This window comes from Rhea pennata, chromosome 6 (genome assembly GCF_028389875.1).
Source record: "Rhea pennata isolate bPtePen1 chromosome 6, bPtePen1.pri, whole genome shotgun sequence".
In the NCBI taxonomy this organism is placed as follows: domain Eukaryota; kingdom Metazoa; phylum Chordata; class Aves; order Rheiformes; family Rheidae; genus Rhea; species Rhea pennata.
The window spans coordinates 9,882,195-9,907,106 of record NC_084668.1 but is presented as its reverse complement, the minus strand read 5'-3'; the positions used below and the strand labels follow the sequence as shown (position 1 = coordinate 9,907,106).

Below are 24,912 nucleotides of genomic sequence, written 5' to 3'. Positions count from 1 at the left end.
GTAATTTGAATTCAGATTTTCAAATACTGTCTTTGAATTAATTTGCACACTAATGTTTGCTCAAAGGTTAGAAATGAAGGAATTTAAATCAATGAAGTTTCCTTTTATTTTTGGGGAGCTAGAATGTTTGTTGGGCTCTTCTAGGATTAGAGATTTTAATGGAATGTAGTTAAGTTTTCTGTTTCTTCTAGAAAGTAGAACTTGAGGAGGTTGCTGTATGAAACACAAGCAGTTCCAAAGCTCAAACACTTTGTTTTGATTCAATTGCAGGGCAAGTTGACAGCAAGCACAGTAGGCCAGATTGTTGGACTCCAATCAGATGAGATCAAGCAAATAGTGTCAGAATATGCTGAAAAGGTAAGTGTGTTACCTGGTTACGCTTTACCAGGTAATGTTTGATAGTTTACTAATTTAGGTTTCACACTTCCAAATTTAATTGGCCTGATTCTTCTAAAACAGCAGTGTTTCATAGTGGAAGATAGCAAAATTGGGATTCAGGAAAGTGTTTAACTGAGACTCAGACATACACAAGCTTTTAGGGTAAGAACACGTATTTCTGAATTGTGTTCAGGGGTAAATAAGGTTTAAACACCTGCTTAAATCTTTTCATGAATAAGAGGCTGAGCTGATATTTTATTGAAACCAGAGGCCTAAATTCTTAATTTGTTTTTAGATGTTTATTTTTAAGCACAGAAATACGGCTCTGTGGGCCTGCTCAGTGAAAAACTGGCTTAAGTTTTTAAGGCACTGAAATCTTACCTGGCTCCAGTTACCAGTCATGTGCTGGATCTCTGCTTCTGAAGCTAGTATCATCAAAAAACAAACCTTTGTTGCTTTTAGAAGTCAAGGCAATTAACTTTGTTTATTAGCTCCATTTATTATGTTCAGCTGTGATTGCTTTTACAGTAATGTGAAAAGAAAATCTGGCTCTTCAAGCAATTAATACGTATAATACATCACTGCCAGTTATGAGTTATAGGTCGCTCTTATTTGTCCAATAGTCTTCTCATATTTCTTCCTTTTTGTTGACACTTATGAGGTATGGAGCTTTCCCATTTGGGAGATAAACCCTATAACTCAACAAAGTCTATAGCAAATTCTTGGCCTTTCTTTATTATAGAGGATTGGAAGAACAGAAGCCCAAGGGTCATATTTCAATGTTCCTTCTCTTCTGAGAGAAGGCAGCAGGACCTTGACTATTGTAGTAGAACAGTGATTAATACTCTGGAAAGTAAGAACTGATTCAAGTCAAACTGAAAATGTATCATTTTAAAAATCAAATCTACTGGTTGTGACCAAAAAAATAAAATCTTTGTGTGTGCATGCATTTAGCAGGAAAAGATGATGAAGGGTGTTACCAAACAGCTTATAGAAGCATCAACAGTGTCTGCATATGGTTCTAACAACTTTAACCCCTTGTAACTTCTGATAAAAAGCAGTGCTTATTTGTATTTCAAGGGCTTAATCAGGACCTGATCCACAGGCCCTTGCGCATGAAGACAGCTGGCAAATAAAATTCTAAATTTGTTATTACTGTGTGCCAGGATCATTCTTACAGGGTAATGTTCTTGATGAAGATCAGCATGAATAATACCTTTTTTTTTTTTTTTGCGTTTGTCTCTTTCTGCTGTTGGATAAACTGGAAGGGAAGATTCTAGTGATGTTCCATTGTTTTCTAAAAATCATGGCATTGTTAACTTGGCTTTTACCTCCCTTTCCGTTAACATCTTTTTAAGGCATTTTATTCAATGTAGCTTTGCTTTTACTGTGTTTGAGGAATTCTTTCTCTGATAATTTATAACTACCCCCTTATAACAGGAGGTTTTGCTTGCAGTAGAATAGGAAGAAAAGTTTGTTCCCTGTAAAAATGAGAGAATGACTAAAACTATGAGTACTGTCTCAAAATTACCACCTTTAAAAATGCCTAAAGGAGAATCCTTTTCAGCAGTTCTAAAGACTGTTTTGCAAGTTGTTTAAATAATGAGAAGTTGACTTGAGTATTTTTCAATTTCTTGCATCCTGTGCTGGGCTTTATGATGTCCTCTGTACACTCAACTGAAATAGCATAAAATAAACATTTCAACAGTCTAGTATGATTAAGAGTAGTCATTGATGGAAGATATGAAATTACGTATTTATTTATTCATTAGCTTGCTAGAACCTTGAAAGGTAAGATGAGCCTGTCATAAATGAGTTCCTGAGCCTTGGAAAAACATCAAGAAAAAATGACTGCATATTATTTTGAAATAACTGCTAAGGATCTAATTGGATCTAGACTGAAACAGATTCGAGCCTTTACAGAAGTTGAGGTGGTTTTTCCCTATAGGATTCAGACAGTGAACTTCAAATCCAGGCAGCTATGAAGTTATTCACAAGTAGGAATCTCTGAAGTCTATTTGGTAGTAGGGGATGTTTGTACCAGAAGGGATACACAAATTCTGCTATAAAGTTAGTTACTGCTACAAAGTTTGTTTCCATACAGACTTTTTTTTAAGGAAGGTGAAGTTCTGTAGACTAATGATTCAATTCTGTTTATCTTTGGAGGGTTTCTAGTAGTAATGTCTGAGAGAGAATCTCATTACAAAAGATAAAATTTATTTTCTCTATTTTCTGCCTCCTTTCCATTTAAAACTTTTTTTTTCTAATGTGAACAGTAGGAGACACTCTCAAGTTCTACAATTATTTATTTTTGCTATCAGTTTTGGAATTGCAATAGATTAGTGATCCTGATGTATATGAAAACACATAATTGATGTGGAGTTTTAAATTAATAAATTCTGCCATACAAAATGAGGCTACTAATACTTGTTTAACTTATTTTAAATTATTTGAATTAGCTAAATCTTTTTAGTGCAGTTGAGCGATGCAGGAATTAGGAGAACGCAGAAGTGAACCTATAGAAGTAAGCCAGAGATAGTGTAACAGAAAAATTGAAGGATGTTTCATGTATCCCTTCTTGCCTTCTCTAATTGAACTTATTTTCTTGAAATAGTGCAGCAAACTGATAATCTTGAGCAATCTGAGATGCTAGTACTTAGTAGGTTTACTCAGATACAGCTTTCTTAACAAAGTTCAGGAGGCAATTACTGGTTCAAGCTAGTGAGAGACCAGGAAATTACCAGGAATTTTTGTTGTTATGTAAATATTAGTTGCTGTTGGTGATAAAAGTATGGGATACTGGATAGAATATGACTATTTGTGGAGAAAAGAAGCAACATCTGGGTAATTTGTTGCTGTAAAGTTGCAAATGAGAAAAGAGAAATGAAGCATATGTATAGAAAATCTGCATGAATTTTTGTTCAGTAGTAATCCAAGAGTAATTCAGTGTTTCCCACGATGCAGATGTTAGCAAGTATTAATGCATCTGCTAATCTCTGTTTCTCCCCCCCCCCGCCCCCCCCCCCCCAAGTTAGTGGCTACCAGTCTAACTTACCAAGGGGAAGTCTGTACTGAAAAGAAATGTTTATCTTTAATCATCTGCTTAACTCTAACTCTTACAGAAATCGTTTAGGTTTAAAGATGTTAACAGTGCAATTCCAGAGCACATACTAAATCGTTAAACAGGTTAAATGAATTTTTATTTCAAAGAATTACTTGTTGTGCGGTGTTAAGAGAATTCATAGCTGTAAATTGAACAGAGTGGGATTTCATTTAACTGCTAAGAGAAATGAAGTCTACAATGACGATGTCAAAGGCAAAGTGGCTTCTAAAAGTAGTGCTTTTTTTCTTTCTATTCTGAAAGCTGCATCTTCTTCAGTAACTGAAATCTAATCCTTCAGTAACTTTAGTAACACTAGTGTTCTTGCAGAGCAAATCGATAGCACCATGTGACCTCACTAGGTTTACCTTACCTTTATCATTCGCAGACCAGATTTCTGCAGAAACCTCTGTATTAGTGAGGGTTATTTTCCAGTTTTAAAAAGCAAGCTGTAACTGGCCACTTCTTGAGGTATAGCCTTTTCGTTAGAAAACAGTAAGCATTGTATTGTGGAAAAAGAACTTTCTTTTAGGTTTCTGAGAGGTTAAATATGAGGCTAAATATCCTTAACAATGTTCTTAAAGCAGGTGTGTTTTAATAGTGTCCTTTTAAGAGTTTATGTTCATAAAAGAGAAAAATCTTTTGTGTTCTCATTTCACTCCAGAAGTGTATTGTGAACATAAGTTTCATAGTAACTACTAGATTGAGTCAGTAATGCTTACCTTCTCTTGATTTGTAAGGATCAAGCCAGAAAAGTCTGTCATTTTTTTCAGCAGCTTAGAGTAGAGGACAAGAACAAAAGTAGAACTTGAAGAGTAGCCGAGTGTTCTATGGATGTGTTACACAGTCAAGAGCAAAAGGATATTGGACAGTGAAGATAGTAAAAGAGAAATTCTTAAGTAGATTGCCTTAAAAAGTAGGCAGTTTGTGAAGTCAGCAAAAATCTACTGATAGTTCTTACCAGCAAAAGGAGCTTTAGGGATTAGGTGTTTTTTAAATATTTATTTAAAATATATAAAGTATCTTGTTATACTTAAGTATTTCTATGTATTGTATTCTGATTTTATTGTTTTTTTTAAATCAAAGTTCTGTAAATATAGTCACAAGTATGGTAAGTGTAAATCGCTACTTGCAATAATCTCTTTTGCACATTGCCAGTACTTAGCCAAAATAAAAGCCAGTTTGGTTTGTGAATGTCATATTATTGTTACCTTTCATTGTAGTGTTTGAACTAGGACTGCTAATAGTGTAATTAAAGCAAAATCTTAATAAGCTGTTCTCAGTAGTTTTTTTTCCTTGTTCAGGTACAGATAATGTTTAAGCACATAATAACTTAGACGTGTAGCTATCACTGATTTTAGTTAATCTATGATAAATACACTTTTTTTTGTGTGTGTGTGTGTGTGATAAATATTATCCCTGGTAAAGAATACTTCTGGCATCTATCCCTTTAAAATTCAGAGATAGCAACCAGGATGTAGTCCCCTTTTATCTTCATTATATATTTTAAACAACACTTTCTTGGCAGTGCATTCTCGATTGAGCAGTTTTCAAAGACTGGTGCTTGTAGCAAATAAAAACAAATAAGATGTGGAGAAGTACAAGTAATTAGCACACAGAGTACATCATTCAGCATAAAGATGGATCCAAGCCAGTACTGCAGAATCTAAACACCCTATTCAAGATTTCCAGTAGTTCTGAATCTAAATATTGGGGTATGAAGCATCACTGATTCAACAGCTTTAGTGAATATCACCTACACTGCAAACTGTGTCACTCCGTAGTGTTTTAGCACATTTCTATTTCTTCCATTTAGACATCCTGTCAGGTGTAATTGTAATGTTAATTTCTTACTACAGTAAACCTAAAGAATCTTTAATGTATCTTAGGGCACCTCACTTTACTATTAACTTACTTAAAATAAACTGTGTGACAGACGCATCTGGTACCTCTATGGTGTAATTCAATCGGTCAGCTGCTTCCTGACCTTAGCTCAAGTCTATAAGGATATAAATCTGTTTTTCTATTAAGTCACTCTTTGTGCTGGCTGGTGAGACGCAGTTCTGGATGAGCAATATTACAGTCTGTGCCAGTCTGGCCTTTTTTGATTTTTCTATAAAAGCTAAAAGAAATGGCATAAGGTTCAACAACCTCTTGTTGCTGTTCATTTTAGCAGTCTGAACTTTCTGCTGAGGAGCGACCAGAAAGACTTGGAGCTGCCCAACAGCACAGAAGGAAAGTGGCGTTTCTGAATAAGCAGATTTTGCAGAAAACCAAACTCCTGGAAGAAGTAAGTACTATGTGTGCAACAAAGAAGAAAACATTGATAAATATGGTTGATCATAAAGTTTTTGCCATCTGGAAAAGACTTGCGAAGTATCTTTTTTACCAGCAATTTGTCTTGCTGAACATTCACTTCAGCATCTCTGAATGTCTTGCTTACACATTTATTACTAAGACAATGTGGCTTTCCTTGTACTCAAGAATTGGATAACCCGTGAACAGAGCACTAGCTGATTAAAAGATGCTTTGCTTTTCTTTGTTGCATACCTCTTTTAGAGATAATCTTCTGTATTTCTCTATATTTGACTTGTTAGGTACAGTCTTGAAGTTGTACAAACACGTCTGCTCAAGAAACAATTTAGGAAGCTTCTCTAAATTATGTTACAAATGGACTTTCAGCACTTGCCTGTTCTTCTATATGTTTGATTAAAGGCCAACTACAGATATGCTCACTGAGCTCCTTTTTATTTATTTTATTCAAGCTTGTTTGTTGCATCTTTTGACATGACTTCAATAAAAAGAAAATTAGGGGAGGGGAAAAGTGCTCTTGAATTTGTAACTAGTGTTCATATCTGTAAATAAGAGTAAGAATCACCATTGTCATATTTTAACCTATTTACGCTATTACAGTTTTAATGCAAAAAAGCATAAGTGGAAAACCTATGCCAGTAATGAAATGTTGCTTTTAATTGCGGGTATTGTTGTAACTAGTGCGGTGCCATCCATAGCTTGCAGAACCTGATGAAAGCATGCTGTATCAGTGTCAGTAATTGGAAGAGCTTGCCAGAAAACAAATAGTACTGGAGAAAAATTGTTCCTGATGACCTCTATGGTTGATACTCTGTCAAGTACAACACTGCACCAGCAGCCTTCATCTTTTGTTTTTTCTTTTTTTTTTTTTTCCTTCACTCTCATTGTCAGTAAGACAGACCTTACATCTTAACTCATTGTACCCGTTAAACATCAACGGTTCAGGGGCTTTGAAAGATAGACTTCTGTGGCATATCTCATGAGACAGTGATGTGTCCAGTCTTACAAAGAACAGAGGTAAAAGAATGATAGCTTTGAAATATTTACCTGCTGTCATATAACTGTGGGAGTACTAGCGTTTAATCCCCTCTGCCTAGCCACTTACTGGACCTATTTTTTTTCTTTTTTTTTTTCTTTTTTCTTTTTTTTAAACGAGAATAAAATATAAAATATTTTTGGTCTGTCTGTAGAGCTTTTTTTTTTCCCTCTCTAAGATTTGAGGGGATTGATATCCCTTAAATAAATCTCCTTTCAGTGAAACGTATGTTGGGAATCATTTTTTTAAGTCTCTAAATTTGCTCTCAAGCAATACTAAGTTTAATTAAAGCTATAGAAATAAAACTTCAGCATAGAAAAACGGAAGAACCAATTGCTTATCCTGTTACTTGGTTTTTCTTTTTCAACTTAAGACAAAATGTTTAATGAATAAACTATGTAGGTGATTCTTAATTTGCTTTTCACAAAGTCTTTGGGAAAAAAAATATACTTTTAAATGGTAGACTGTAAGAAGTGATTTTTAATGCGTAAGTGTTAAAGTGTTTCTCCTTTGGAAAATATTGAACTAGATTCATTTTTCTTTCAAAGCTCGGTGCAGTTCCATTTCTGTATTGTCCTCTGGCATGCCCAATCTTTCAAAAATAGCTTTTTTCTATTTTTTTCTCCCCTAGCCAATAACACTGCAATGAATATTTGTGCTCTGTTTTGGATCTAAACAATGTCTGTCATCATTTCTCTTTGTTCTAGAGTGAAATATTGGAAAGCATTAAAAAAGAATGTACTCATTTGCTTTTGGATGAATGGTCCTGCATGTAGGTCTCCCTACATCATGCACATTATGTGTATAAAGTAGTCAGTCAGTCCTCAGAAAAGGAAAATGAAGTATATAGGAAACAGAACACATAAGAACTTGACAAAATTTTGCTACTATGGTATACTAAAAATAATTACATTGTTCTTTACATGAATTTTGTATCCTTTTAACACTTGGTTAGTGTGAATTTTCCAAGCATCTTTATGTCAAATATAACTTTGGTTCCCTATCAGAATGATGAGCATTTAAATGCAGGTTGAAGTGTCAAGCTTTAAAAATCATAAAATGGGCATAAAGATGGTTAAATCATTTCTAAATTTTTTTTTTCCTGGAGTGGGAACAGAGATGACCAAATGGGGTCTTGTGGAATTTTAGAAGTGGAGGGTGGGGGGAAGGACGGTCATTGTCAGTACAGTATACTTGCATCACACTGGCCCTTCGTTTAAACCCAGGAGGTAAAAGAGCTTAGCTAAAAGGGCTTAAATACAAACAAAAGGAGATACAGTTGTACTGCTCAAATATTATAAAATGAAGGCAGATGCAGAGTCTCTCTGCATCTGCTCTGAGCTAGCTGGCTGCAAACCTGTTACAGATGAGAAGCTTTGTTGTAATGACTCACTTTGTAGGTACTCCACTATGTCAAAGGACATATTTGCTCAGGTTTAGCATTGTTCTAATGCAGTTATACAGCTTTTGAATAGAAGCTGGGTAGTATCTAGCCAGATCACATCTGTCTGCAGTCTTTCTGTATAAACATATTTGAATGCTCGGTTTGAACACACAAATGCTTGAACACTACATAACAGCTCTTCTGCATGCTTGCGTTGTGAGAGCTGTTGGTGCTCTCGGAGGTAGTTAGCTCAAGCTTGATTTTGGGAAAGAGAACCTAGGTACATTTCTGTAGTAAAGATAGCATTAGGGAACTGCAACAGCTAACTTAGGCAGTGTGCTACTGTATTGCATTAGCACACTATTCTCCAGCCATACTGTTTCCTTGTTCCTTACAGCCAACTACCTGAGCTGTAAGGCTCAACAATTAAACCATCTTAGAAATTGTGGGTAGCCTTTGTAGCCATAGTGTGTTGCTGTGTTATGCCTTTACAGTCTGGAGGATCTCCTGATGCCTGTTTGCAGTCTCAATCCTTGGGATATTCAGAAACATTTTCCTGGAGCAGATGGTTCTTGCATTCTACGAAACTGTAGCATAGTATGCCTGCTGAATTAGTAGAGAATATTCCTGCAATTTGATACAAGTTGAGTTTTTTACTTTTTCATTTCTGGCCCAAATATTTTACTTTACTTATTACCCAGTTTTCCTGATAAATGAATGAATATGTTTGTTTGCTTTGCACGTACTTTTAAGAAGAGGAAAGAAGTTTTAGAAGGGGAGGAAGTGTGGTTGTAAACCACAAGAAGTTGGTAGAGTCTGTACTTCATTCCAGATCTGCTTTTCACTACCAAAGATAAACTTCATATTACAGGAAAACTTAAGTATTTTCTAAATATGTTGTAATGCTGTTTGCCATTTTGACAGTTGAAGGCTCTTTAATTCAGCTTTGCTTATTTGCAGTACATAAGTCTGTGTTATGTTTTTGTATGGAAGAATAGTGCTGACAGATATAAACCAAGCATGTTCTTCTCTTCATTGTACTAGTGAAGAATTTACCTGTCTGAAACTGTTTCACCACTTGCCAAAGATGGCTTTTGAAGGAGTGAGGTAGAAGTTGAAATCAGTTGAAAGTGACAGTCGAGACCTTTTAAAGAATATTTATGAAGTTCTGGCTTCAGCACTGCAATAAGTTTGGGAAGAATTCTTAGATTAAATAGTTCTTGATTCTTTGCTGGTCCCTGTAAGATGTGGACTGCCAGCTAAAATTGTGATTATTATCCCCCTCCCAGCCCCAACTAGCTAGAATTCAGTCTCTGAATTATTGATGAAAAAAAGGAAATATATAATGAAAGAACTTTAATGTTACAAATTTTGTTCTGGAAATGAATGAATGGAATGTTGAGCCGTAGCTCCATATACAAACAGCAAACTAAACCAACATAAAAAGTAGAACAGAAAGCCAGTCATGTGTTGCTTTGCAGCACTCTTATTCTGCTCTTTTAACTCAGGTCTCTCTTTTTTTTTTTTTTTTTTTTTTTTTTGTTAGTATTTGTAATGTTATTTTAAATTATAAGAACTCTAGAGAAGGATACTCTTCCAAAATTTACCTTCTGTAAATTATTTGACAAGTGAAATAGCCAGTGGGTGTTTGCTGACTGCCTTCTTTTAGCCTTTCCATAGTTCCACAAAGGAGACTCTTACAACAGCTTGCTTTATTGGTATGGTACATCTTTATGGTTTGGTGCCTTGCTGCTTTTATGTGAGTCTTGAATCATCCTGATGTTTTTGGAGAAGTGTAAAATAGGACTGTCTTATTAGTATGGTATGAAATGAGGCTAACATAGCTCAACTAAGTAACTTTCAACAGTTTACAAAAGATTCTGTTCAGCAAGTTACCATTCCATTGGCATGCATTTTATAAAAGCCACTGTTTATTCTAGGACCTAATACAGAAAGTCAGATGGAAAATATTTGCTATTAATCATTCGAGCAGAATTCTTGCAATGAAGTGCACTCAAAGTACCTTACAGGAAAGGACGGTGACTGTGGTGGTATGCCTATTGTTTAATTGGCAACCATTGTGAACTTGGCAGCTCAAATATTGTTATTCTGCATTATAGGTATAATTAGAGTAAATATAGAATCAAAACTCTCTTCTTTCTTTTTGATAACAGCTACAAGCTAAATGTGCTGATCTGCAGGTAAAATGTACTGAAGCAAAGAAGGCATTAACGGAGGTAACTTTAGATTTTCAATTTTTACGTAGAAAAACAATCTGCCTTGTTCTTGGGAGAACTTGTTGTGCATATAGAAATTTGAAAAGAGAATTTCTGCATTGATCATGAATATTCCTGCTGGGATAGCGAAACACCTTTTTGCTTTCTCCATTCTTTAATAAAATGGTTAAAGAAATGTGGATTGTCTTAATTTGAAATTAATGTTATCTGTGAGTTCTCTGTGCTGTCTTACTAACTAGTCAATATATTTGTGATGAGTAGTGTTTTTAGACTTTGACATGGGCATACATGTCACGGTCAATCTGAGAAATAAGTGGATATAAAGATCAAGCTTTACTTGCTTTCTAAAATAATGCTACAATACTTTGGAGAAGACTCTGAGAAGCTGTTGTGGAAAGAATATTTCTGAGGAACTCTGAAGAGCTCAAAGTATTTGGAAAAATTAGACTTACTGGAGTCAATTGTTACAATTAATACATATCATTTTATTTTCTTACGTTGTTTGACACTTAGTTCCATATTATTTAAACTAAACAGTGATTCTCTTTGAATCGTTATTTAGAGAATTCATTTGAGAAGTATTTGTGGAGAGGAGTATTAAATTGTGAAACTCTATGAAAGCTTTTTTTAAAGTCAGTCATACATGGCAGTTGTAGGTTACCAAAAGATACTAATGCATCCTGTGATTGCAACGTGAAGTAAAATATGAGAATAACACTATTTTTAATGGCACAAGTAAAACTATTAGTAAATACATTTGCCTGAAGTGAAATGTTAGTTTTATTGAACTGTATGGAGTTTATTCTTGGTTTGAACTATTTTATTTGTGCAAAAACTACATGTTTAAAGGTTTCTGCTGTTAAATTTTAGGTCATTGTAGTGAGTTAAATCTTGCTCTGTATATCCTTGTCAAATGTTTCTATACAACTTATGTCTGAAGTGTCAGGAATAGTAGTGGTAGTAGGGTTTTCTGTTTTGTTTTATTTTCCCCTCAGTGAAAGTTAAGGGATTATAATACAGGCATTGGTCAGAAGCAGGCAGTCACATCTGATCCATTTTACTGTCTGATGCAATGTCAGCTGCAGAACCATCTTCCAGTTATAAAAATCTCTTTGTAGTTGGGCTTTGCTCTATATAAGTTTCTGCACTTTTTCTTGCTTAAAGCTTTAAATTCAGCACTTAAAAGCTTTAAATATTTTGCCTTTTACTCTGTTAGTAATGTTTCAGCTGCAGCACAGGTTGTGGGAAGGTATTATTACTGCCTTTAGTTGATTGTGTTGGAGTGTGTGGCAGGATAAGCATGCTGAAGTCAGTGAGCACAGTGCGGAGGATAATCATTATTTCTGCTTTAAAAAACAAACATGCATATTTCAGAAAACAGTATTTTGATTAACATGATTTCCTCCTTTGGTGTAGCTGCACAAAAGAGTGGCAAAATATACAACTTTAAAGAAAAGTACCTTCAACAGTTCAGGTTGGCAGTTATTCTGAGAGGCAGGGGGACTTACCTGAGATCTCATCCAGCTGAGGACTTGACTTGAGAGGTTTGGTAACTTGTATCTGGTTTAATATGTAATTAAGCCCTTCTAAAACCTCATTTGCCCCAAAGTCATTGCATTTAGTATGTAGGAAGCCACAGAGTAAACACCTGTGTTCCCACATAAATTTTAGAGTTTTTTTTTGTTTTTGTTTTGTGTGTGTGTGTGATAATCATTCTCACTTGTCTGCCTCTTTTTTTTCTTTCTTGAGAGTAGTAATTCTACTACTGTTTGCTACTGCCAGTAGCAAAAAACCATCTCAGACTATCTCAACTGCCCAGACATTGGAACAGAGAAGTGAAGCAATGCTCCTTTGTAGCCAATGTTTTCTCTGCTCTATTTGGAGCCTTTTCCTTATGGCTTGTGTAAATGGGACAGTTTTATTCTGCTTTGTAGCTGCATGGTCTCAGATACAATCTTGCCCTTCAGGGGCCAGATGGAGAAATTTAAGAGATCGGTCTTTGGGTCGTCTTCATCACTCTAAATTGATGGTGGTATTTAGGTGAGTTGCTATACCTTTCACTGGTGCAACTTACCTCCTGTGTTCCATAGCATGGGAAAGCTGAGCACCATGAATCGTTCCTTGTGTACAAGTGTATTTCAGTGTATTATTAATTACAACCCTTAGGTTAAGAGTTGCAGTGAAAAGCTGGACAAGGAGTTGGCGGCCTTAGAAACAATAGAATCCCAAGCAGATTCTAGGTAAGCTTTTTAGCTTTTTTTTTTTTTTTTTTTTTTTTTTTTTTTTTTTTTTCCCTCTCCTTTGTGACCTTTTAGGTTTGGAAAATGATTATAAAATGAATCATTTAATTTTGTTTCATCAGCCTAAACAAATAACTAAATTAAGGAAAAGGTTCCTTCTGCTCCGCTTACAAAGACAGAGTGTGGTTACCATGTTATTAAGTCTGAATGAATATTAATTGTCAGTCTATAGTTGAAAATAGTTGCAGATGCTTAAATGTGTAACACAAGCAGAGGAATCCAAGACTCATTTGACAGGAAGCCCTCATCTACTTATCTCCATTTTCTTCCTAATTGAAGCCTTCATCTTGCTTAAACTGAATAGGAGGGCCTCTTAAAACTTCTGCAGTAGTGAGGGAAGAACAGGGCAAAGCCATCGAAACACTGGGTGTAATACTACATTGTTGTTCTGATTCATCAGTGTTGGTGTGTGGATTTTTATTTTACAGGAAAACTAGTTTCTTCTAATTTTTGTTTTTGTTCTCTATCTGTTTAAATTAGAAACTAAAAGACTAAAGCTGTTTTCTGGGTCTTCAAATTTAGCATATTACAGAACCTGCGAGCACTTGTGGCTATGAATGAAAACCTCAAAAGCCAGGAGCAAGAGTTCAAAGCACATTGTAGGGTAAGGTTTACTTTATTATACAAGAATTGATATAAGCAAGCATTCAAGCATTATGTATGTTATGCAAAGCTCTTGCTTTGTTGTCTCCCTGCACCTCCCCTCCCACTTTTTACTGATATTTTCAGGTTCAGATTAAATAGTGCCACCAACTTGATTTGTGGCAGAATTATGGACAGTTGCCCAGTTCTGCAGTGTACCACAACTGCAACAAGGCTGGAAAACCAAGGAAGCTGGAACTGGAATAACCAGAAGCACTTGTGCCCTGTCCTGAGGAAGCAGGGAGGTATAAGGAAGGATGCAGGGATATCTAAATTAGCGTAGCCCTCAAGGTTTTATAGTGCCTGGGACTCTTTGATTAAAGACTGTTCCTAGACATAATATTAGATCAGCCCTGTGCTGATCATTACTGTGGCTTTTTATTTGCTTTACCGTTCTACAGAAAATAACTTGGGGTATGGCAGGAGGGGATCTCACAGAATGTAAGATGGAGATCTGACTGTTTATTAGGCACCCACCTATGCTATTCACAACCTGAAACAAATTCTCTTGGATAAGGCAGTCAACAGTGCCCTGAAGGGGCACAGTACCAAAGATGAAGGCTTCTTGAAGGTCCCTGGCTTTGGAGCAACCCACCAAAAGAGGCAAGCCTGAGATGCAGCTATTTCAGTCTTCAGAGCATGTTTCGGTTTTAGTGCTTAATTACTGTGTTTATTTGCCCTTTCACTGCTGTGTTGATAGGATACCTAGAAATATTATCAGAAAGAATTGTTTTCATTCTCTTCTACTTAAACAGTAGTGGAAGAGTTTTAATGCAATGAAAGAAGTAAAAAATAAAAATAAATAAAGAAAATTGCCTTGAATCTGACTGAACACTCTTGACTTGGAAACTCTCTTGCAACTAACTTTCGATTAGTTCATTATACATTATACTGTAATATTACTGTTCTTTCTCAGTCTGATTTTTTCCATATCATTCATTACTTGTTTTAGCTGGATCTAGGTATTGACAAGTAAGAAATAGAACTGTTTCTATAGTTGACAGAAGATGATGTTCAGTTTTATGTGATGAGTGATAATGACTGCCTTAACCCTGGGCAGTTGTTTAATCTTACAAATCTGCAGGTATTAAAGTGTGTCGTGAACTGCAGAAATTTGTTATAGATATGTGGAATCAATCTGCCTACCATCCCCAGTTTAAAAGATCTTAACTAAAAGCAACAAAATCTTTTTTCTTATTTTAAAGGAAGAAATGGAGCGACTTCAACAAAATATTGAGAATTTGAAAGCAGAGGCAGTGGAAAATGGGGAGGAAGAGGTAAGTAGCAAATGTCTAAGAGTTTACTTTTAATTTGTGTTTTAAAATCCTATTCTAGGTCCTTCTGACTTCTGGCACATTCCAGTAAGCATTAAAATCCATTGTCTGTGTAGCATCGAAGAAGAATCACAGGCTGTTAGGAGCCATGTGTATTTCTGATAGAAACAGTTCCTCCTCAGAAATGTTTGCTTTGATTGTTCTTGTAAAAGTGGTTTTGTTTGATAGATGGAAGCACAGATTTTCAGTGGCTCAGTACACTGCATGCAGTAAGCAGTTGTCAAAACTTTGTATTTTATGCAAGTGCATCCAGACTGATGGGAATGAATGAAGAGTACAGAGATGGAAAAGGCTGAACCATTTGTGTTTTTAGATGAATAAACAATGATATATTTGTGTATTTGAGTTCACGTAGATTGTAGGTCCCACATGTGGTCATCCTCCTGAACCTAGCATGAGAAGATTAAAATGTAAGCTTAGAGTTTAAATTTTTCCAGAAGAAAACATGATCACAAAATCCCCAAGCAAGCAAATCTAGAATGCGTGTCAGAGGGTTTGATGTCTATCCTGGACCATGTTTATTTTTAACCCCTCCACTGAATCAAAGTATGAATCAAAGTATGAACACTTAGAAAATGAGCATAGAGAAGAATCTTCCCATACATATGTTGTTCTCTCTTCATTTTCATAAGAGTGGCTGCTGCTAAGCAATGGAAAAGCTATTGACAAATCTTGAAAACTAAATATCGAAGACTTAAAAAGTAGCAAATTGCAATTGGTTGCTGTGAAAATGATGAATGATTTCTTTCATGCAAATCATGATTCATTATTTAAAAAAAAAGCAAATGATGATGTTACATAGTAGCTTTCAGTGAATGAACAAATTGAATTGAACAATTGATGAACAAAGCAACAAAAAACCAAGACAAAATAAATCCAATTTGCACACTTTTCCAATTGCAGATCTGATTTGTTACTGTAATCCAAAATTATCTTTTGGGTTCTCAAATTCTAGGAGCCTAATAAGATTATAGACCAGCAATACAAAACCGAGAAAGATAAGCTTCAAAAGATCCGGCTACTACTGGTGAGTAACTCCTTATAAATTTAGTAGGACAAAGTTACTGATGGTTTTTCTCATCTTCTCACTTTTACTTTTTTGTTGTTCTAATTTTTTAAAAATTTTATGCCACAGATCAACTGTAAATAAAATTGACCCTCAGTCAATACTTTTTCATAACTAAATACTTAATTTTAAAAATCTTGTTGGATGAGTTTCTTTCATTTTAAGAAGAGAACTAGCAGAGACTTTTTCTGTCTTCCTGCCTTTCTATTTAGGCCCGAAGAAACAGAGAAATAGCCATTTTACAACGCAAGATTGATGAAGTACCCAGCCGAGCTGAGCTAACGCAGTATCAAAAAAGATTTATTGAGCTTTACAGTCAGGGTATGTATATCAAACAGAAACATTCTACTGAAGGCTAAAGCCCTGGAAGGAGGGCAATTGCTTTATAAGCTGATGATGCGTAACAACAGCACTTGTTAATCCTGTGGTATTTTAAGGGTCATTTGACACTCACATAATACACCCAATTTTCAAGGTTTTATAAACTGGTTATAATAATGCCTTTGAGGATGAAACTTGATGCACAAGCTGTCTGGAGTGAATTTTGTCTGCAGAAGATTACTCATTTGGATCAATGACCAGTGTGTTTAGACTGAAGTCCTTAATCTGCCATTTACAAATGAGGTAGCTGTACATATGAGTCATGTTTACTCTGCTCTTAATGTTGGATTGCTTTCTTTGGCATGAGATACCTGATTCTCTATACAAACTATATCAAGAACTACAAAGAAAGTTTCTTGAAGGGATCATTTTTAGTCATTGTTGCTTCATAAATGTAGCTCTGCCTTCAAAAAGGTCAAGGGGAATCTGGAGAACTACAGGTTGATCAACCTCACCTTAGTTCCTGCAAAGATGATGGAGCGAATCTTCCTGGAAACCATTTCCAAACAAATGAAGGGCAAGAAGGTGATCAGGAGCAATCAATGTGTATTTACAAAGGGGAAATCACACCTGACCATTCATTCTGCAGTGCCTTCTACAATGAAATGCCTGGCATGGTAGATGAGAGGAGAGCAGTGAAAGTTGTTTATCTCAACTTCAGCTATGCTTTCAATACTGTCTCCTACAGCATCATCGCTGACAAATTGATGAAGCACAGGCTAGATAAGTGGCTGGTGAAGTGGACTGAAAACAGCCTGCACTGCTGGACTTGAAGAGTTGTGATCAGCTGCATGAAGTCCAGCTGGAGGCCAGTTACTAGCAAGTTTGAAGTTGATGCACAACATGGAGTGGTTGATGCATTGGGTGGTTGTGCTGCTATTCAGCCTCACTGGGCTTGAGAAATGGGCAGAGAAGAATCTCAGAAAGCTTAAAGGGAAGTGCAAAGTCCTGCATCTGGGAAGGATTAAAGCCATGTACCAGTACAGGCTGGAGGCTGATGGACTGGAAAAGAGCTTTGTTCAACAGGAAAACAACTTTTCTGCGAAAAGTTGACCACAAGTTAGCCTTGCAGCAGAGAAGGCCAATGGCATCCTGGTCTGCATTAAGAAACTGTTGCCAGTAGATCAAAGACTGCAAAGATAATTAAGGTTTTGGAGCATCTGTCATATGAGTAGAGGCTGAGAGAGCTGGGATTGTTCAGCCTGGGGAAGCAAAGGCTCGGGCATACCTGATGGGAGGGTATAAAGAAGATGGAGCCAGTTCAGTGGTGCCTAGTGACAAGACAAAAGGCAATGGGTACAAGTTGAAAGACAGGAAATTCCATTCCAAACACTGGAACAGGTTGCCCAGGCAGGCTGTGAAGTCTCAATCCTCGAAGACTTGCAAAACCTGACTAGACATAGTCCTAGGCAACCGGTTCTGGTGTTCTGCATGGAGGGGTTGGACTAGATGATCTGCAGGTGTGCCTTCCAACCTCAGCAATTCTGTGAAAACAAGTCCATTCAGAAAACAGTTTAGGAAGCTATTTCAAAATATACTATGGATTTTTAATCGTTCCCTGTCCCTCTGTGTGTTTGACTAAAAGCATGCTGCAGGTTGACTCACTATGCCAAGCTGCTTTTTTTTTTTTTTTTTTCTTTATACCTAACTGAAGTGTCTGTCTTTTGTAAAACTTTGAGCTACAGTGTCAAGAGAATCAGTGAGCTGATTGGCTTTGTTTTTCCCTTCTTTCTTCCTCCTTCTTTACCTTACATGGGCTCTGGTGTGTGTTGGAGTCTCTGTGAGCTGATACAACTTGCTAAACCAGTAAAAAACATGGATAGTTTTCAAGTTAATTTATTATATTAACTCCTAGAAGATCCATGATTAGCAAAGCTCTTCCATCTGGCAACAGTTGAGTCCTACAAAAACTGAACTAATCAGGAAAGCACCTCTTCTGAAGAAAGCCCTTCTGGAGATTGTTGTGTGTGCATAGATACATGCCATTTGTCAAGAAGCAACCTGATTTCAGCATTTGGAAAATTACCTTCCTGGAACATGCTGGACAGCCCTTAATACCATTCTTGATTTCTCTGTGCTTTCACAGTCCTTGCACTCAGCATACCTTTATAGGCTATAGCATATCCAGAATATGTGTTGTTCGTTGTCTTGTGATGACAAGAAAGCTCTTCGGTCTGTTATATCTCACTACTGCAGTAGTGAGATACTGTTGGTGCCTTTCTGGATTTCAGTCATTAAAATGTTCACTTCTGAGCTGTAGGTTGCTGGTTTGATTCTGTCTGAGAGCAGAATTCTACAAGTCATCTCACAGTTTTGTAAAGATTTTATGGCAGCTCTTTAACCTTTAGACTATAATTAATGAAGATGATTTCAGTCTGGCTTTTTTGGCTTGCTCATGACCTCTAGTATAATTTTCATCATTAAATCATTTCATCTTTTCTGACCCATACCTTTTTCTGGGTTCAGGATTCTAGACAGTGCTTAATAAATTAACCATAATAATTTTTGCCAACTGTCCTTCTGTTGAACTTCTCCCTCAAGGATCTTAAATATCTTAGTTTTCCTTAGACCTTGGAACTAAAGAACAGAGGAACACTTAGTAGTCTTGGAATATTGGTCATCATTGTCTTGTAGGCCCAAAGGGGATGAATGTCTGAGCCATACCTTTGCCACCAAGCTGTGACCATATGCTATATTTATATGCTATAAATATGCTATATTTACCTAAAGCAGCCTTTTGAAAAGAAGGTATTGTTTAATTATAACAACATAAACAAGTTAAAGCTTTTTTTTTTTTTTTTTTTTTTTTCCTTTTTTTACACTATCAGAGCTTTCTTGGGTATCTAGCTCATCTGTAGCTTGAAGGGTATAGTATAAAACATGCAACTCTTTTCCCTGCTCCAGACCTTCCCCCATAGTGTTGGATTATCTAGTTCCTGTCTGTCCTTGCTTAATCCCTTCTCCCTCCGCGCAGAAACAAACACACAAGTTAGCCTAGGACAACTGTTAGCAGCGCAGCAACCTGTGTGGTGCAAGGGAAAAGCTTATGAAAGAAATATGAACAGACAGTGGTAGGGAAGCACAGTTGACAGTGACAAGTTATGTTCTCATAAAGTGTGGTCAACAGTTGAGGTTTAATTTAGACACTAAACTGTGTTATTTTGGAGTCCAGTGCTCGTATAATCTGCTACTTGCGAACTACTGGAGATTTACATGCAGATGCAGTGTTCTTCCAGAGTGTATTAAAGTGTGTCTTCCATTATTAATAATACAAAGTTATAGCAAACAATAAAGCCTACAAAGTATTTTTATAGGTTCTGTTTCACCTAATGCTCTTTTATTAGTCTGCCCTTCTTTGTTTGCAGTGTCAGCAACTCACAAAGAAACCAAACAGTTCTTTACTCTTTATAACACACTGGATGATAAGAAAGTGTATTTGGAGAAGGAGGTAAGAAAATATTACTGTTTTCTAAATGTTTAGTCTATGTAGAAGATGATGCAGTGTTCTTATGTAGCTTTCACACTCAGCCTTGTCAGAGAAAGGTTAATAATTTTTACAAGTAAAAATGAAACAACAGGCTTCATAAAAGTATTTCATTATTAACAGGAAAAGACTTTTTTTTTTTAAGTGTTATCATTAGTGTGGCACATTGACACATTCAAATTGCTGTGTTCACAAAACGTGAAGAACATTTGATTGGCAAATATCCCTGTCTTTGTTACGGGACTAAATTACCCTCCTTTTGTCCTCTTGGCTGCTATTTTTGTTATGAACCAATGCTATAATTAACTTCTGGAGACCAAATTCTGTCTGCTTTCAGCAACATCATAGTTAATTCTCAAGGTCTCATCCTGCCTATGCTGAAGTCACTGGTGATTTTAAGGGATCAGTATCAAAGGAAAATTTTCCTGAATGCAAGCTGTTGTTCCTTTCTCTCTGTCCCTGCTATACAGAGTTGGGCTCTTTGAGGATAACTTAAGATTTCAATTTCCTTTTTTGCAATGATAAGATGTGTAACTTCAGTAAAGGTGGAGAAATAGGAGCAAAGTTTGATTACAAAATGTCAGCATTGCCTTAAACTGTAAAAGGTTTTGATACTTTAGTCTTCTCTGATTCTCATAAAATAAGAACAGAAGATGATTTAACTAGTTTTGCCTTACACTAAGCAATCAAATATTCAAGTATGAGACAAGCCAGAGTCAATTTTATGACTATGTAAAGGCATTTTACTTCCTGGGTTGGTAATGAAGAAGGTGAGTATCCATTTCTTTCCCTTAAGCATTTGATTCTGCTGCATGAGCAAGATAGTTTTCATTGTTTCAATTTGGAAAATCAGTGATTTATGTACCTTTTTTGAAGGCGTGTGATCTTGGCAGTTGTTTGCCATGGAACTTGGCTAATGGAATAGATCTTGAAAAATATTTCTATTTTAAAAACATTTTGCTGAAAGTTCTGCACCTGTAGTAAAACTTTGAGAAGGCATAGTTGCAGGGGGGAGGGGAACTTCAAGCAAAACGGCAGGCCTTCAGGCTTGAACATAACATGTCAGGCATGTACAAGAAAATGTTAACTGTGGAAAAAATCCCCCTTCATTCTTTCATGGTTCTTTTATGTAATTCTACAGTAACTTATTAAAGCCAAAACAAGGAAACTGTGCTAACCTTAAAAAATACTCCATGCAAGTCTGCCAAAGTTTGCTAGAAAGCTCACAGATCCTCTGCTGTGCAGAACTTACTCAGAGATACAGTGTCATCTTCCTCTGGCAATCGTAAAAGACTGGGGTTCTCGGAGACCTTTTGGAGGCCAGGATGATGGACAAAAAGACCAGAATGCTATTTTCATACCCATGTTCACAACTTTGACTTCCCGTAGTTTACCTTAATGCAAGTATTTTAAGACATGATAGCCGTGTTATGGTAGATAAGTCCGTTTTCTGTTACAGAAAAAATATTTTAGTACCACATAAACATTGTCAGAATCCAAACTGCATCACAATGAATTTAAAAATAACTTCTGTGACTGGATGGCAATTTGAATATTTTACAACTATTTTACAATTCATAGATGCATATTTTGCAAATATTACTTACATATTTTTAGCAAAACATATAAGTAATATTTGTAAAAATTTAAATTCAGTGCTGAATTGTGCAAGATGTTTTTATCTAGTTCTATGTTTTGAATTAGATCGATGGTGAGTACAAGACAGTGTCTTACAGAAAGTTACAATTTTACCTGTTTTGATGATTGCTACATGCTCTAGAAATACACAATTTGTGGGAAAGGTTTCATTTTTGCATAAGCTAGTGCTATTTCTTAAAATTTTCTGCTTCATGGTCCTTAAATTCCTCAAATTACCTTGGAATTATACGTGTAACTTACTCTTTTGTCTCCTTAAAGTACGTGGTTTCCTTGCATTTCTTTTAACATTAGAAATAAGGCTTCAGCAAATAAATATTGTCTAATAATATGTTTCCAAAAGATTTCTGTGCTCTTTGGCATCTTTGTTTCATAAAGATTTTTGAAAGATACCTTTTTAAATAGAAAAGACCTGCTTTCTTATAATAGGCCGAGCATAATTACTTTAAAATAACAAGTTACAATTACCATACAGTGGGATTGTGCCTGTAAAGGTTATCATTGTAGCATGAAAGATCTCTGCTCATATCACTTATAGTTTTGATCATATTTTATAGAAGATTCATTTTTAAAATGCTGCAGATGTTGTGAGCTCAGTTTTTTTCATGGTTATTTTTGCTGTTGGGTTTGGCCCCCGATTTTCCTATTTTGAGATGGAACACGTCAACACTCTTAGTTGCAAAATACTACTTCTCAATACGTGAAGGTTTTGCTGTATAAAGTATGTAATCACATTCTTAGGTGTGCTTTTTGGAAGTATTTGGAGGCAAAGGCACAGGTATGGATTTGGCAGATATTTGTAAGGCATATAGTCGCTGCTCTTAAATGACGTACTTTTTCCTCTAAATAACAGGAATTCTTAAACATTTCTTAAACATCTTAAAATAATCTTTGGATTATGTTTGCTTTTTTTTTTTTTTTTTTTTTTTTTTTTTTTTTTTTTTTTTTGAATTTTTGAAAGGTCAGGAATGACAGCAGATTGTGCCATGCCTGTGCCAATCACTGTCATTCATATGGAAGATTCTTAGATCTGCAGGTCAATTTAGCTTTCCATAGTAGTGGGGCAAGTGGTTCTGTTTATAATGCTTAAATTTATGCAGTGAAGAACACTTTCAATTATTCATCAAAAGGAGAAACTGCATGGAAAAATTGATCACATGAGCCTTGCACAAGTATTAAAAGCCCAAACGAAGAATCCCATTTATTGCTACTTGGTGAATGTTACTGTTCTCAGCAATATTTAGAAAACAAGAAAAAAAAATGGAGGAGGTTACATGGAAATTATTCAATATATGATTTAATTAGTGGGGAGTGTTATGCCAAAAGCAACAAAATATCCCTGTTATATTGCTGTAAATTCTTTTTAAAGAATTAACCATTAGCCATTCTATACTTCAGATGCTTCTCTTTTAACAGGCTGTAAAATATATACAAGGAAAGCAAGTACTGATGTTCAGGTTGTTCAGAAGCTCTAACAAAACTCTGAGTTTATGCCTCTCAATAAATACAGCGTGGAAACTCAGCTGCTATTTGTGCACTGTTTGGGTCTGTACAGCATTGGGGGAAATAGTGGCCTTGTCTCCAGAGCAATAGTTCTTTGCTAATAGAATATTCTGCTCGGACTGAGCTGAAGTGCAGTTTCTTGACAGAGCTACAGTGCTCAATCGCAAAGCTAGCATCTTCAGCACTGGAGTGGGAATAGTTATTTTGCAAGCTGGTGCAGTATAAACTTGCACTAACATTTGTCCTGATGAAAATTATGTCTGAATGCAGGTCTTGCATGATTTGATGCATGTTTTCTTTTTGTTTTTTCTTTAAGATATTTTTTCATTTGTTCTGTTCAGCTTGTAAGCTGAGCCATGTTCAGGGCTACATATGTGTGAAACCCTGTTCTCCTACTTTGTCATTGCAACTAAGACCAATTATGCAAACCTAAGTCGATATGTATACTTGTGTATCATCAGTGCTGAACACTGGGCTATTACCTGTCACATACTTGTATGTCAAGTTTCAACGTGTGTAGGCCCTTTTACTTAATTAGTTTAGTCAGGAAGGTCATCCTAAAGGACTGTTGGACATCAGTATGACTAAGAGCCTCACTTGTTATGCAAGACTTGCTTTGTTTTATTGTGACTTCTCTACTGGGATAGATTTCAGTAATGTGGAAGGGATGTGATTTCTCTTCCTAAAAGAAACCCGTAGTGATTTTCATACAGCTGACTGCTTCTCAGACCAATATTTCTGTGGTCAGTTTTTGAATCTGAATTTCATCTTTTTGTTTTTGAAAATTCATTCTGACAGAAAGGACGTATGTATTCTCTCTCTTTCTCTCTTTTTTTTTTTTCCCCCTCACAGGTTAACTTGCTGAATTCTATTCATGACAACTTTCATCAGTAAGTAATGGTCAATTTTCTCTTGATAGTTGCAATGAGTAGTAGGGCGGGTTGAAAAAATAGGAGGGGGCATGAGTAAAAATTGGTTAGAGTATGTTTTTTTTTTTTTTCCACTTAAATGAAAATATGAAATGAAATTTATGAATTCTGTTTAAAGTAGTGTATGGGGAGTCATAGACTTGATATTAACTAATATGTATAGTCAACAAATGTTTTTAATATCTGACTCTTCAGTTGGATTTGTGGAAAAAAAATCAGTCATAACTTTTCTGGCATTAATTGAAAATTTTTTTTCATTTCTATGATGTTGTGGTTAGTGCGTTATGTACAAAGCATTAGATTTCAGATATATTTCAGACCTGTTTATTATGGAGTAATTCTGTTTAATAGAGTTTTGATGAAGTGTGAAGTCTTCAGGTAAAACCATGGTCCCACTGGAAGTTCAAGGTCAAATATCAGTCTGTGATGCAGCCAACATTTTTTTTCTGTTTTTTGGCTTCTGAAAAAAGTCTGATGTAAATGGCTATTTTGGTAGTTCTAAACCGTTCTTCCTACCACAGCTTTTAAGGATTCTATTGCGATATTATATAATTAATTTTCTAATAGAATAAAAAGCTGTGTTTAGAATATTTACTGATCTGATCCTTCAGTCACTTTCCTTATTTTGACATCAGCTGCTCTTAAAATTCATTGGCAACATTGCTTTTGGTTAAGTAATAGCAATTTATTTCTGTCCTCCTGGGAAAGTAGTAGGGCTTTTTGATAGTTTATACCAGCTGAAGATCTGCACTGTTACCTGAAATAGTTTATACCAACTGAAGATCTGCCCTGTTACCTGAAATCAATGATTTAAAGAATAATTTTTATTTAGAATACAAAGCAAAGTATATACTTGGTCCTATAAGAAAGACAAAAGAATTATAGCTGCCACATTATCCCACACATTTCTATTCTGGCATAATTCTATGCATTGTTATCTTTTTCTTTCTAGAGCGATGGCATCTTCTGGTTCTCGTGAGCAGTTTTTACGGCAGATGGAGCAGATTGTAGAAGGCATTAAACAGAACCGGATGAAGGTTTGAGACTCTTCTTGCTCTCTTTGCTAGAGGCTGGGAATTATTTCAGAAAACCTTTTGGGTAATTATATATGAAAAAATCTGAGGTGCAAATTATTTAAGCAACTAACAAGTCCTTCACACCCACAAGAA

General features: G+C 35.7%; 1 protein-coding gene across 2 annotated transcripts in view; it reads left to right on the top strand.

Annotated features, from left to right (window-relative positions):
- The window catches only part of CCDC93 (coiled-coil domain containing 93), a 50,869-nt gene that overhangs the window by 19,808 nt on the left and 6,149 nt on the right, over window positions 1–24,912 (top strand). For both annotated transcript variants that reach the window (XM_062578568.1, XM_062578567.1), the window contains 11 exons: window positions 271–357; window positions 5,652–5,768; window positions 10,386–10,448; window positions 12,615–12,688; window positions 13,271–13,352; window positions 14,596–14,667; window positions 15,680–15,751; window positions 16,003–16,111; window positions 19,537–19,619; window positions 23,667–23,704; window positions 24,696–24,780. In XM_062578568.1, the coding sequence (XP_062434552.1) occupies window positions 271–357; window positions 5,652–5,768; window positions 10,386–10,448; window positions 12,615–12,688; window positions 13,271–13,352; window positions 14,596–14,667; window positions 15,680–15,751; window positions 16,003–16,111; window positions 19,537–19,619; window positions 23,667–23,704; window positions 24,696–24,780 (882 nt within the window). The remainder of the gene's footprint in view (window positions 1–270; window positions 358–5,651; window positions 5,769–10,385; window positions 10,449–12,614; window positions 12,689–13,270; window positions 13,353–14,595; window positions 14,668–15,679; window positions 15,752–16,002; window positions 16,112–19,536; window positions 19,620–23,666; window positions 23,705–24,695; window positions 24,781–24,912) is intronic.